The sequence below is a fragment of the Coregonus clupeaformis genome, chromosome 26 (assembly GCF_020615455.1).
Source record: "Coregonus clupeaformis isolate EN_2021a chromosome 26, ASM2061545v1, whole genome shotgun sequence".
Lineage (NCBI taxonomy): Eukaryota > Metazoa > Chordata > Actinopteri > Salmoniformes > Salmonidae > Coregonus > Coregonus clupeaformis.
The window spans coordinates 16,763,578-16,778,618 of NC_059217.1; the positions used below are offsets into that span (position 1 = coordinate 16,763,578).

Sequence of the window (15,041 nt, forward strand, 5' to 3'; positions counted from 1 at the left end):
CCAAATTATTTGCAGTATTACTTTAGTGCTTTGTTGCAAACAGAATGCATGTTTTGGAATATTTTGTATTCTGTACAGCCTTCTTCCACACTGATCTTGACAAACCATTTCTGTATGGACCTCGCTTTGTGCACGGGGGAATTGTCATGCTGAAACAGGAAAGGGCCTTCCCCAAACTGTTGCCACAAAGTTGGAAGCACAGAATCGTCTAGAATGTCATTGTATGCTGTAGCGTTAAGATTTCCCTTCACTGAAACTAAGGGACCTAGCCCGAACAATGAAAAACACCCCCAGACCATTATTCCTCCACCAAACTTTACAGTTGGCACTATGCTTTCGGGCAGGTACCTAGATTCATCCGTCGGACTGCCAAATGGTGAAGCGTGATTCATCACTCCAGAGAATGCGTTTCCACTTCTCCAGAGTCCAATGGCGGCGAGCTTTACAGCACTCCAGCCAACGTTTGGAATTGCGCATGGTGAACTTAGGCTTGTGTGCAGCTGCTCGGCCATGGAAACACATTTCATGGAGCTCCCGACGAACAGTTCTTGTACTGACGTTGCTTCCAGAGGCAGTTTTGTACTTGGTAGTTAGTGTTGCAACCGAGGACAGACGATTTTTAAACTGCACTCGGCTGTCCCATTCTGTGAGCTTGTTTGGCCTACCACTTCACGGCTGAGCCGTTGTTGCTCCTGGATGTTTCCACTTCAATATAACAGTACTTACAGTTGTCCAGGGTAGCTCTAGCAGGACAGAAATTTGATGAACTGACTTGTTGGAAAGGTGGCATCCTATGACAGTGCCACGTTGAAAGTCACTGAGCTCTTCAGTAGGGGCCATTGTACTGCCAGTGTTTGTCTATGGAGATTGCATGGCTGTGTGCTCGATTTTATACACCTGTCAGCAACAGGTGTGACTGAAATAGCTGAATCCACGAATTTGAAGGGGTGTGCACATACTTTTGGCCATGTAGTGTAGCTTCTTCAATATAAGTGACAAAAATAATATTGTCCAACCCACAAGGTATCTCACCACACCCCATATGCCATGTCTTGAAATATGCTGATAGACAGATTAAAAGTACATTTACATTGTAAAACTTCTGACAGCCAGCTTTCTAACTCTGCCCATAACTTTTGGACTTTATAGCACTCCCAGAAGGCATGAATTATTGAGTCATTGTTAGTTTGACACTTTATTTAACTAGGCAAGTCAGTTAAGAACAAATTCTTATTTACAATGACGGCCTACACCAGCCAAACCCGGACGACGCTGGGCCAATTGTGCGCCACCCTATGGGACTCCCAATCACGGCCGGTTGTGATACAGCCTGGAATCGAACCATGGGATCTGTAGTGACACCTCAAACACTGAGATGCAGTGCCTTAGACCGCTACGCCACTCGGGAGCCCACTTAAGACATGACTCTGCCGTTGTGCTGTAGAACTTGTATAATAAATTATATACATTCCTTTATACTGGATTAAGCGTACATTTTCGTTAATTGTAATATTGTTCATTTTGCTCCATCTTGTGCCAATATCAGTTCTTTTTAAGTCTTGGTTCCAATAGTTTATTTTTTCTAAGAGATTGTCAGTAGGATAGGCTCTCTGCAAGGTTTTGTATATCTTACCCATCATATGAGTATCTTTTTCTGACTCAAGTAGGATTACCTCAACATTGCCCATATGTTCAAAAGCTTTCATGTCAAATTTTGTGATAGGAAACTTTTAAGTTGCATATATTTGAAAATGTTTAAATTGGTCAGTCCAAAATTGCTTTTAAATTATGTTATGGAAATCAGTTTATTTCCTATTACCACGTCATTTACGTTTTCGATGCCTTTAGTTTTCCATGTGGGCCAATTTATCGGTGAATTCTGAAAAGCTATCCAAGGATTGTTCCATAGGGGTGTGTTTTTAGGGAGTGATATTGGTTCTTGTTCAATCTTTTTCATTTTCATGTTGTTATAGTGTTCTTAATTATGAAGTTGTTAATGTCTTGGCTCCATCCACAAGCGGTTCAATTGCCAGTGCAAACAGGAGGGGGGAGAGAGGACATCCCTGTCTCGTACCACTCTAAAGCTATTTCAGTAGATAACGTTTTATTTGTGTATATTTTGGCTTTAGGATATTTATATAATATTTTTATGAAATGTATTATTTATGCTGGAAAGTTGAATGCTTCCAACGTTTTGAATAGAAAAGGCCACTCAAGATGGTCAAAAGCCTTTTCGGCAACAACAGCCATTATTGGGCTCCCGAGTGGCACAGCGGTCTAAGGCACTGCATCTCAGTGCTTGAGGCGTCACTACAGACCCCCTGGTTCGATTCCAGGCTGTATCACAACCGGCCGTGATTGGGAGTCCCAAAGGGCGGCGCACAATTGGCCCTTGTGTTGTCCGGGTTTGGCCGGTGTAGGCCGTCATTGTAAATAAGAAGGAATCTACTTTTTTTTTCATATTGTATTATACTAAAACATGTTCATGTATTTTTTTTGTAAGTTTCTGTTTTTAATAAACCCTGTTTGATTAATATGTCTGGTAATACTTTTGCCATTCTGTTTTAGTGGACAGTAGTAATATTTACCATGTATGATATTATAAATACTGCACATGCGACTCGTAATAAGACTAAGCAATTAGCCTATTAAAATGTTTATCTGACTCCATAAAGATAAATAGCAATGTGCAAGAACACCATGGTTGAGTTACAGTAATAGGCAATCAAGAAATGTCTGAGAATGGAATTCTAAATACAAGTGTATTTAATTACTTTGTAAAATGAATGGATTCACATTCAAGGCATAAACATAAGTTACAAAGCATTAACAAGCATTACAAGGCATTTTTCTAAGCATGGTCAGAGAGAGAGAGAGAAACCATAGCCTGAAAGGCCATGCCCCAAACGTCCATGGGGTGGATAGAGAAAGAAAGAAAAAGTATATCACCACAGCAGGTCAGGAACAAATAAGAAAGAACAATGAATCTTAGACCCTTTTATATGCATCTGAGTTGTTTGGATTCAAAACCTGAGTTGTTGACCTAAATTCAGCAAAAAAAGAAACGTCCCTTTTTCAAGACCCTATCTTTCAAAGATAATTCTTAAAAATCCAAATAACTTCACAGATCTTCATTGTAAAGGGTTTAAACACTGTTTCCCATGCTTGTTCAATGAACCATAAACAATTAATGAACATGCACCTGTGGAACGGTCGTTAAGACAGTAACAGCTCACAGACGGTAGGCAATTAAGGTCACAGTTATGAAAACTTAGGACACTAAAGAGGCCTTTCTACTGACTCTGAAAAACACCAAAAGAAAGATGCCCAGGGCCTCTGCTCATCTGCGTGAACGTGCCTTAGGCATGCTGCAAGGAGACATGAGGACTGCAGATGTGGCCAGGGCAATAATTTGCAATGTCCGTACTGTGAGACGCCTAAAACAGCACTACAGGGAGACAGGACGGACAGCTGATCGTCCTCGCAGTGGCAGACCACGTGTAACAACACCTGCACAGGATCGGTACATCCGAACATCACACCTGCGGGACAGGTACAGGATGGCAACAACTACTGCCCGAGTTACACCAGGAACGCACAATCCCTCCATCAGTGCTCAGACTGTCCGCAATAGGCTGAGAGAGGCTGGACTGAGGGCTTGTAGGCCTGTTTTAAGGCAGGTCCTCACCAGACATCACCGGCAACAACGTCGCCTATGGGCACAAACCCACCGTCGCTGGACCAGACTGGACTGGCAAAAAGTGCTCTTCACTGACGAGTTTTGTCTCTCTAGGGGTGATTTTGATCTCCTTTCCCCCCTGTGCCTTCAGAATGTTGACTTTGATCTGATAGTTCCACAGATTGAAGATTACCATGCAGAGGGTATTTAGCGTTCTTCTGTTTCACACCAATCCAATTGGCATTGTTCCAGATCCTCTGGTGATATATCCACGTCAAGTTCCTCTGATATCAGTTTGACCACGTAGCTGGAACGGTCTCCTTTTTTCTCGTCTTCCGGTAAGGACAATATTCTCATGTTCTTTTGTCTCATTCTGTTTCCTTGCTGGTCCAATTAATCTTGTAAAGTTTGTAACTTTGTTTCCAGACGGCAAATTTTTTTTGTCTTGTTCGTTCATGTGCACGCCTTGTATGTGCATGTCTGACATGACAGGCTCTACTTTCTTTTCGAGCTAATATACTTTTTTAACAACAAAATGTAGCAGTTTGTTTGTTTTTGTGTGCATTGAGAGCATTTTAGCTATGTTTTCTTGGATATCCTTTAACTGTTCATTACTCTCGTTGGCATCTCCAAGTTGCTCCTTGTCTTTTCCTCTGGGGGAAGCCATGGCTTGTTGGATTTGTGTCCTCGCACCGCTTTACCAACTGAGTAGTTTGCTGTTGTAAATAACTGATCACTCACTCTCACCACATGCATCCTATCAGTACGGGCATAAACTCAGCAGGTTTTGTCTGGCTAACAGCCTAAACAAATGCGCTGCAATATTCAAGGTAAATTCAATTAAATCAAATGATATCCAACTAGAGAGATTCCCCTGGTCTCCTGAAGTCCTCTTTTTCTTGTGTGCAAATGTTTTCACCACAGCCTGTAGGTCCAGGTTGCGGGCCCGACTGTTTTCTATACTGAGTATTGCCAACCCAGACAGTCTTTCCTGAGACATTGTGCATTATATGTCCATTGCGCTGCACACAATTTAAACTTAGTCTTGAATGATGCATGCCAAGATATACCAGAGATAAGGGACTTGATATTTCAACCACACAACTCAAACGCCAGTTCACCAGTATGAATGAAACTGCAAACCGCTTTTTTTGTTCAAGCCCTTACTGTTGTCCGCTGAAGATGATAATCTGTTTGCATCTGCCAATTTAATGGCTGTCCAGTATCCAGACGACCTGTCCCCAGAGCTTCCTGTACAGTTAATCTCTTTCCGTAACGTGTTGAGGTGGCAATTAAGGAGAATGAGAAGCTCAATTAAAGATGTTGTAGAACTGCTGTATTTAAAGCACCACCCACTTCTGCCCAGTTTCCCTGATGATGCTACGGCAATCAAGCTGTTTTTACCATCCCTGTAACTGTTGCTTCTGCGGAGAGATCGTTTTCTAAATTAAAACTTATAAAGAACTACCTAAGAAGTATTAGGCTCTCGGTCTGATATGTGCTCCAGTCATTGCACTGGTACCGTCATAACCTTGACCACGGCATTTGTTCACCAATGTCCCCTTATGCTTTCAATCAGTTACATTTTTTCGTTTTCACGGCCTGCGGCACTTCTTCAGTCACATTCCAGAAGCCCAAGAAACAAACACTTAGCTTCCTAGTACATATGGAAATTAAAAAGGTATATGAATGACTTGGAGGGTTACTGTCAAAATGATTTATTAAATACATTTTTAAAAAAATAGACATCGATGACAGGCGCATGGGCCCCTAGAGCTCGTGGGCCCCCTCCCCCTGCATTCCGGGGGCTGTGGGGGTGTCCGGTGCGCCAGTGTGTGTGTGTGGGGGTTTACAGTATATGCTTATGCAATTTACTGGATATATCCTCCCTCAAAGTCATTTTTGCCTGATCTTATAACTCTCCATTGAAGCATATTTTTATTCATTCTTCCAAGAGATTCCATCATGCAACTTTTCCTGATTAGTTTAGAAGCCAGACAACAACTGTATCCAATCACAACAGATGTCTTGAGGCCAACCAACATCACTGCCTGCCTTCCTACTTTTAGATACGATTGTTTACAGGAATGTTTTCTATCAATCCATTTGTAATTCCCCAAAGTGTACGACCTCTCATTTCAACCCACATTTGTATTGTTTTATAACTTCATTATGTCTCCAAGGAGGGTTTAAAAAAAAAATATCAAATACATTTTATGTACTTGTTTATATAGAACAAAAACAGCCCTACCAGGCAAAATGCTGTAAATTAGGGAGAGATTATAACAGATCTTTAGTTGGAATAATGACTCATTTTGTTCTTTATATCCACAGAACACGAACCATAGGCCTTTCTAATTAAATTAGGCATTTTTTGGCACGTAACTCTCTACTCTCTGCTCTCAGCAGGGTCTCCTTAGCCCTGAGGTTGCTAACAACCCAATCCATGACTCCTGTTAGTTTTGTTCCCCTCGTTTAAAATCTAATTAAATCAGGTAATAAGGGTGTGGCGAATGGGTTGGAATAGAGGCCTTATACAAGGCTACCGTAACTCTTGGGGAGAGATGGATGAGGGACCGTTGTACATGAAGACTACTGCCAAACCATGGACTGCTAATGAGCATGCATTCTCTCTCGTTCTCTCTCTCTCATTCTCTCTCTCTCTCTTTCACTTTCTTTCTCTAATTTATCTTTCTCATTCTCTCTCTCTCTTTCTCTGCCCCTCTCTCTCCCCCCGTCTTCTCTCTCTCTCCCCCCTTCTTTTCTCTCTCCTGATTGGGGCCAGATGTGAGCTCTACTCTGGGACAAGGCTGAGATGAGAGACAGTGAGTCCGCCAGACCCACAGTCAAATAAATTAAACCAGTAATGAATAAAACAATAGCAGATTAAATGTGCCATAGTTAAAAATAAGTTGATTAAGAATGTGATTTTGAGTCCAAATTGTGGGGCTGTACTGGAGGCAACTAGTGTGTTTGTATTTGAGTAGTGTTTTGTGACTGCAAGTGGAAGTGCTTTTTTTCTCTGTTCATGTGCTTCTCTGATTCCACAATCTAGGCTCTTTAGGAAACTGGACGAAGCCCGTAGCAGCCCATTTAACCAGTTGTCATCGCCATGACAGTTGGCTGTATGGGAGCTTAGTACTCTGTGAGTCATCTGTAGCTGTTATTAAGTCCAGTCTAAGTCAAAACTATTCATTCAACCACCTCCCCATATCAACAACATGTCTCTCCAACTCCATGTCTCTTCCCTAATCAACTTAGTATCTACGCATCTCCACATCTCCTCCCAGGCTGGCCCATGCTCCATCTCTCTTTCTTTCTCTGTGTATCTGTCCCATCCCACTGTTTATGGTTTACCAACATCATCTCAACACAATCTGACAGGCTGGATGCTGGATCCCCTCCATCTCTATCTCCAACCTGCTGCTTAGCTCTGGGGCTGGGGCCTGGGGGTTTGGCTCCCTTGCCAGGGCTTGAAGCTAGCTGGATGTCAGGGCTGGGGCTAAATGCTGTGGCTGCGAGCCTGTTGAAAGCCTGGTTGTTGTCCAATCAGCTGGCAAGTGAGTACAAAGGGCCACACAGAGGAGGGCTGCCAGGGGAAACAGAGGAGCGGGGAAGCAGGTGAGACAGATAGACTAGGCTCCATTGTTTCACCGTGTTTCTATTTTCTACAGGTGTGACTCCTCTGAGCCTGGAGCACAGACCTCTGTTCAGATGTGTGAGAGGAAGACTCTCCAAGAGCTATAAGAGGGTTTGGCAATGGTTTAGCATGGCACAAAAATAGAGCCACTTTGGGAGAAATAATGATGGCAATGGGACTCTGGCAATGACTCCCTGTGACCGCAAAACCCACATAGCTGAACGTATAGTATATTGAATATTAATATATCTGAAACTACTCCAGTGCAGGGCCACCTAATGAGGGAGATGGAATGGAGAGAGTGGAAAAAAGGGAGACCAATAGAAGTTGGTAGAGACTAGGGGGAGAGGGATAAGAAAGAAGTGGGAAGTGTGCAGATCGTTCCCATGTTTCTCTTTTCCAAAAGAGGAGATATGAATATTGTGTATGTGGGGGGTGGGGAGATACAGTGAAAGAAAGAGTGAGAGACAGAAAATGGGGGAGAGAGAGAGAGTGACAGAGAATGGGAGAGGGGGAGAGAGATAAAGAGAAACAGTGTGCATGATGTCAACTGTGGTTAGCGCTCCAAACTCACTGCAGATGGCAGGACGAGAGGTCAGGGATGGAAATTAAAGAACAAATTTGGAACAGGAGCAGGAAGGCTGTTCTGGAGTTGGATAGGGAAGGGGGACATAGGGGTCAGAGCAGGCCCAAACATATGGGCTTTTTAAACAGCAATTAGATGCGCCCCTGCTTCCACCTCGGAGCTACGGGTACGGTTTGACCCCTAATCATCCCCAATTTCCACTGAGCCCTCTCTCTGAGATATGTCCCCTCAGATTGGGTGTTTATTTTTTGGCCCGTTTCCTGTTTGACTAAAAGCTAAGCTTATGGATGACAGTGAGGGCAAGGGCGACGCGTGCACTTGCTGCATGGCTATGCTTTCAACCCCCCCTCACCCCTATTAGTCACTCTATTTTATTTTATTAAACCTGATTGATTGTGATGATAATGCGCAATCCCATTTGACATACAAATTCATTGTCTATTCAACACTATACTAACTATATGAATTGTCTCCTTTATTTTAAGCAAATAAAATGAGAGGGTCTATTGTGTACTACTCCATTTCACACACAATGTTTATTTTATTCCCCTGTTCGTCTTTCTCTGACTAAACTGAATCGTATTTCATGAGAGAGCATAATCTATAAGAGAAAGCTTTTTATGTTGTTTTTTTTTTAAATCTGCAGCAAAACATTTGGTTCAATCTGACTTCTGACATACTGTAGAAGTGTTACTGAAGATAATATGTCCCCTGAGAATTCTTCCCTTTTTTCTTGTACTGTATGTTACTGTACATGCATGTTTTTTTAGTTTATTGGGCTGTAAGAAATCATGATGTCAGTAGCTTCTTTGTTCTAACATCTGTACAACAGTATAAATTAATCCTGGCTATGAATGAGGGGGATTGAAGTTGATGATAAATAAATTGTACTTTTTTCATGAACGTCCCAGATGTCCCATCCATTCTGTAACATTCTGTTATGGACCTTATGGACATAGATTGTATTTATTCGTTGCATTCAGCCTTCAGAGAGGTTCTGTTCTAAAGACATAAATAAACACACTCTAAATTGATGCTTAGTCGCTGTATATAAAAAGGGGGTGCACACACAGAGAACTTTCTTCTAGGCTTGCACACACACAGCCCTACCCCTACACACGTAAGCTGCAGACATGTCCTCTGACACTTTGAACCTTTGAACCCGCACAGTCATCATCAAAACCCATCAACCTCCCCCACCCTCACATTCCCCCACCTATAACCCCTCTGTGTCCCTGTATGTCTTCTCTATAATAAGCCCCCCACCCACCCATACATCCCAGTAATGAGGGAACCAAGATCATGGCCGCCCCATCCTACCCTGCCCTGACACAAGGAGCCAACACACTCTAAATGACCAGCAGCAGGTATTTCCTAACCCTGGCTGCCATCTAGCCCCAATGCTGCAGCCTGGCCATGCCTGGCTCTCTCTGGCTCCTCTCTACCCCAGATGTATTCCCTCCTGAGGTCTCTCGCCTTTGAGCACTCGGATGATTGGCCCCCAGATGCAAAAAAGACGTGGAGGCCAGTTTTTATTTGCCAAGGGCAGGTTATTATTTTTTTTTTTGTTGCTCTGAATATTCAGTATATGGTCACACACACACACATTATTTCTGAACAGGCCTATTCTTAGTAGTTGATTATAGATACAGTAGACAAGGTTGTACAGTATCTGGACCTAACAATTATCATTTAAGAAGTATTTAAAACGTGTGTAGTGTAGTAATCTAGTAAATGTTGTAGTTTTAAATGTTAAAAATACTCCTAGTTCTTTCCGTATTACTTATCTCTCAGTTTGCCACAATAGCATTCTCACAACACAGCACTAGTATAGTTGAAACAACCCATAAAAGCGGTGTTGAATTAATATCAGCCTACTGTCAGGATAATGGAATGATTACTACTGCTTGCCTCTACACTTCACTGATTATGAAGAAAACAAATCTTAAACAGGTTGGACCTTCTAAATGCGATTTTACGGTGCATGTTACTGCATGCCTCTTTATGACTTGATTTCAATTTCTCCCCAAAATTGTAGCAGACGCATTATCATAATCTACTTTACAGTCACTCTATCTCCTTACAGAAGACGTCATTGTCCCAGGCACACAGACCTCTTCCTCTAGAAGTACCCTAGATGCCGTTCTTTGACAAGAGCCCATTTCTTCATCCTACCCATGTCATTAAGTCCATTGACTCCACAGTAAAAAGCGATAGGTCTACTGTGACTGATGAAGTATAAACATAGATCCCTGACATATCGCTCTGATCCCTCTGCTTTCTATCCAGTCTATTTGAACTTCATGCTGTTGAACATTGCAACAATTATTTAATTAACCTTTGACTCCTCTGACCCCCAAGGGTCAATTGAAGGAGATGATTAGGATAAAGGTTGATTAGGGAAAGAGGAAGATGAGATAAACAAATATTTCCTGTGAAATGATTTAAATATTCCTTGGCAAAATATAATAATCCATGTTTTGTTTTGTCCTTTTGTTTTTACAAAATATTGAGTACAGAGTCTGACAAATAAATCAGTGACAGACCTATGAAGCCAAAAGTTTTCTCTGAAGGCTGGCAAATATATATATATATATTTGCTTTCAATGGTGTCAGAGAAATCTGACCCTAGGCCAGTGCTTATGGACAAACTCTGGCTCTGAAGCATAGTAGCATCCAAAGTAAATGCCAGTATTTTACTTTTTTCATTATAAAAAAGTAAGCTTTTTGCTCACTAACCAATTTCAGTTTAGTATTTTTGCGTGTTCAAACAGGCGTTACTCTAATGTCCCTTCACTGGTCCTTTTTGCCTTTTGGGTTCTTGAAGTGGCATCAACAAACAAAGATGGTGGCTTAGAAGAAAGTTTTGCTGAAATGTGATTAACTTTGGCCATTTTAAGCTGGTGGTTTTTTCACCTCATTTATCAAACCAGGCAGTGCCTGTGGCTTTAGGTCGTGGACTGAAACCGGCTCCTACTAACCGGAGTCGGCAGCGAGAGAGAGCCCTCCAATTAGCCGCTCCGCAAAAGAGTGGCCCTGGCTCACTTGTGCAACCACCCGAGGAGGAGCTCACTAAGACCATTATAGGCGGGAGAAGACTCGCATAGAGCTGCTTCAGCAAGACCAAGAGATGACAGAAGAGAGGAAAAGTGCAAGATAGCCGTCGCTGAGAAGTAAAGACAGGTCTCATAGTTCACATTATCAGTCCCAACTATTCTCTGATACCAATTGTTTTGTATGGACACTTTCTGTTAGATAGAGAAACTTTCTGGTTACACATCATGCACAAATTCACCCAACTTCCTGTTTTGTGGGAACCCAGATCCAAACAGACCCAGGCCGAGGATGTGAAGCTGAAGAGGATCCAGAAAGAGCTGCAGACACTGGACGACATTGTGTCCAACGACATTGGCATCCTGAGAGGTGTGATCGAGCAGGCCAGCTGGGACTACAACACTGCAAGGTAAACACTAAATGGAGAACATGCAGAATCCTTGCCACAGAGATGGGCTTTTGTTCAATCAAGATGATTTTTCACGCAGGAGAGTTGGCCTGGACCCTACTATGGATACTAGGAGCCCCCAAACACAAACTAATATGTTAGTCTATTCATGCTCAGTTAATTCACCCAATTAATTTACTAACACGCATTACTGTTATTTGTATCACCACCAAAAAAGCACAACAGTCTGCGCTGTGCTCATCTGTGATTTTGTTGCCTCCATTCAACCCTGGAAACACTGCCTCCTACAGGTTAGTCAGAGTACTCCGTCAATACATCACAATATACACTGAGTGTACAAAACATAGTTGCACCCCCTTTTGCCCTCAGAACAGCCTCTTATTGTCGAGGCATGGACTCTACAAAGTGTCAAACGTTCCACAGGGATGCTGGCACATGTTGACTCTAATGCTTTCCACAATTGTATAAAGTTGGCTGGATGTACTTTGGGTGGTGGACCATTCTTGATACACACGGGAAACTGTTGAGTGTGAAAAACCCAGCAGCGTTGCAGTTCTTGACACACTCAAACCGGTGCGCCTGGCACCTACTACCATACCCGTTCAAAGGCACTTAAATATTTTGTCTCGCTCATTCACCCTCTGAATAGCACACACACAATCCATGTCTCAAAATCGTTCTTTAACCTGTCTTCTCCCCTTCATCTACACTGATTGAAGCTTCCAGCCAGTGCTGGATTGGCTGTAGATACCTAGCACTAGCTAGCATGCTGGGGGCTTGCTCCTTGAAAAAAATAAACCCCACATAACGATCAACCGTCAGCAAAAAAAAGCATTTAATCGCTTTCAATGGAAACCCCCGGTGAGGCCCTAAATATAATAATAATTTGGTGGGTGATTATATGTGTCCTATTTCACACAAGTGTGTATAATTATGCATGTGTGAATTGAAAATGTGTTTTTTGCATATCCCAACTCTCCCTCAAATCAAAGTTTATTGGTCGCCGTATACATATTTGCAGATGTTATCGCAGGTGTGGCAAAATGCTTGTGTTTCTAGCAACACCCTTGGAGAGTGGGGTCCCGGCCAGTGTCTGCCATTAACAACGGCGACTCTGGAGCAATTAGGGTTAAGTGCCTTCCTTGTTCAAGGGCACATAGATAGATTCTTCACCTTGTCGGCTCGGGGATTCGAACAAGCAACCTTTCGGTTACTGGCCAACGCTCTAACCGCTAAGGCTCCCTGCCGCCCTAAACAGCTCTCGCGCTACACATGCAGTCCCTTTTCTCTGAAATTCCATGAATACCTACGAAATAAACTACTAATTATATTCCCCAATCCACATGTCTTCTCTCCTTTCCTGTTCAGGAAGCGCTATGAGAAGGCGGAGGCTGAGTATGTGACCGCCAAGCTGAACCTACACAAGAAGACTGAGATAAAGAGCAACTGACAGAGCACCTGTGTACCATCCTCCCGCAGAACGAGCTCCGAAAGGCCCACAAGCTGGAGGAGCTGCTGCAGCAACTACACCTCCAGGCCACAGAGGAGGAACAGGAGGAGGATAGGAAGAGGGGGGAGAAGCTGGAGAAGGAGAAATAGAGGATGAGTGCTACAGAGAAGCAGGAGTGGAGAAGGTCCAGGAAGAGGGAGGGAATGCTGTCCAGTATTCCCCAGATTTGTATACATGTGATGCCTGAGAACTAGCTCACTGAGAACTGAGTCTTCATTGTGGAGCGACCATTAGTATTTTGTTACTGTTTGTCGGGGGCACTTTGTCTGTGTGCTCTTAACGTGGCTGTGTCTAAAATGCTCTGCCTCAAGCTCTTCTTTTACACAACATGTGGCTTTACATCAGAAGTGAATGCTCTCTCTGTCTCTCTCTCCGTCACGTCTAGCGAAGCAATATGTAGAATTGAAAGCAAAGCCGTTTTAGAGTTTGTCTGGTTTGAAAGGAGGTGGTTAACGTTTTACCCCCTGAATGTTCCTCTGTGCAGTTCCAGGGTACAGATGAATATAATATACTAATGTTCAGTAAAGCAGCACTGTACCAGATCTAGTCTGTGTGTATGTTGTAGATCAACATATTTTCTTGGGGGTTTTGCTATCAAGTGCTGGTATTTCCCAAAACCCAACTCAGTATGTACCAGTCACAGTGGGCTTCCTTGGTAAAGACTTGCAGATCTCCAGCAGGCTTCCTAAGGAATGGTAAAGTGATATCTCATAATGTATGTATATATGCTCTCAGAGGAAACTGCTCCTCAGCACGTTACTGCCGTGACATACCATTATGGCTTTAGAAGAGCTGGTTTTCAGTGGCGCTCTATGGAACAAATGTGTCTACAGCAGTATAACATTCATCTAATATGAGTGTGCTGCAGCTAGCTGTTTTGTGTGTAAAACGAACTTTCTGTCCCTGTGTGTGCCCCGGTACCAAATGATCAATTGTGTATACTTTTTTTTTCTTCTTAACCTTGAACATGACACATTAATGTGAATATGTTTAAATCCAACAGATCTGTAGTTTTGTATTGAAATGGCCTTATTTATAGCGGTTGGATATTTAAACATTTATTTTACACTGCAATTTGTATTTAGGTATGTTTTCTCCTTAATTTTTTTAAAGAAAACACATATATTCTGAACATAAAATGCAGCTGCACAAAACCTGTTAACAGTAACACTTGGTTATATGTTGCTCATGTCATCTTGGTCTGTTGAATTAAGGTGAATAAAGTATTATAATTAAATGGATAAGAAACCTGTATGTCTTTTATATCTGATTTATAGGTTTTGGTTTTGTCATTTTCATCATCAGAAAGAGGTATTTTGAATGATCTGTTTCAGTCTGTCTTTCTAACGGAACTGCTTAAGGGTATCCGTGTGAATTAACTGAGAATATTTTCGAACTCACATCGCTTTTTCAAGTCATTTTAAAGTGCAGTAAGTGTTCTGTAAACCGCTCTGAGATTTTACAGCGATTTGGTCACATCTGGCCGTCAGAAAGAGAGACCATAAACCCCAGTATTTTAATTAGTTAGCGAGTAGTGAGTGACCACTGAATGTCCCCGCCACCTCACAGGTCAACGCTTTAATGCGTTTGATATCCTGCCTGAAATTATATTTTAATAATTTATTTTAATAATAACACTGTGTTATTTACTGACGGATGTTTAAAGGCTAGTTGCGTGTAGGCCTAGTGCATGTACTCCTATGCTTCCTCAGAAAATAGCATAGCGACTTTTCTTGCATGGGATAAATCATAATGGAAAAATCAGAGCTGACTTGGAGTCTTTTCATTTAGCTCTATAGATGCCGGGTTTTCGATAATTCAGCAGTAGTATAATTGGGGTATTGGCCCAAAGATTATGAGATCTATAGGCTATAAGGTAGAAGACTATAATAACACGAATTGGAATAGACTATTAGCCATTTGGTTTGGTGAGGCGGTAGGGCCCAACAACTTCAGAGAGCGGCGGACTTCTAGAGCGCTGTGTGATTTATGTGCGGCTAGCGTCCCTATACAGGTCGAGAAAAGCCGTGTAACCCGAGAACCGACCACAGAGAAGCGGTGAGATCAACTTTTACTGAAAATCTCCGCCATCTGGCTCATCGGCGTTATTGAATTTTGACGTTGACACTGTGGGCTATGGGAAATGTTGGCCCAATAATTAAA

At 42.4% G+C, this 15,041-nt stretch overlaps 1 protein-coding gene across 1 annotated transcript in view; it reads left to right on the forward strand.

Moving 5' to 3' along the window:
* The window catches only part of LOC121539854 (RAB6-interacting golgin-like), a 41,997-nt gene extending 27,970 nt beyond the window's left edge, over window positions 1–14,027 (forward strand). The window contains 3 exon segments of the mRNA XM_041848504.1: window positions 11,228–11,368; window positions 12,737–12,801; window positions 12,804–14,027. Of these exon segments, the coding sequence (XP_041704438.1) occupies window positions 11,228–11,368; window positions 12,737–12,801; window positions 12,804–12,967 (370 nt within the window). The 3' untranslated portion in view covers window positions 12,968–14,027.
* Window positions 14,028–15,041: the final 1,014 nt, after the last annotated feature.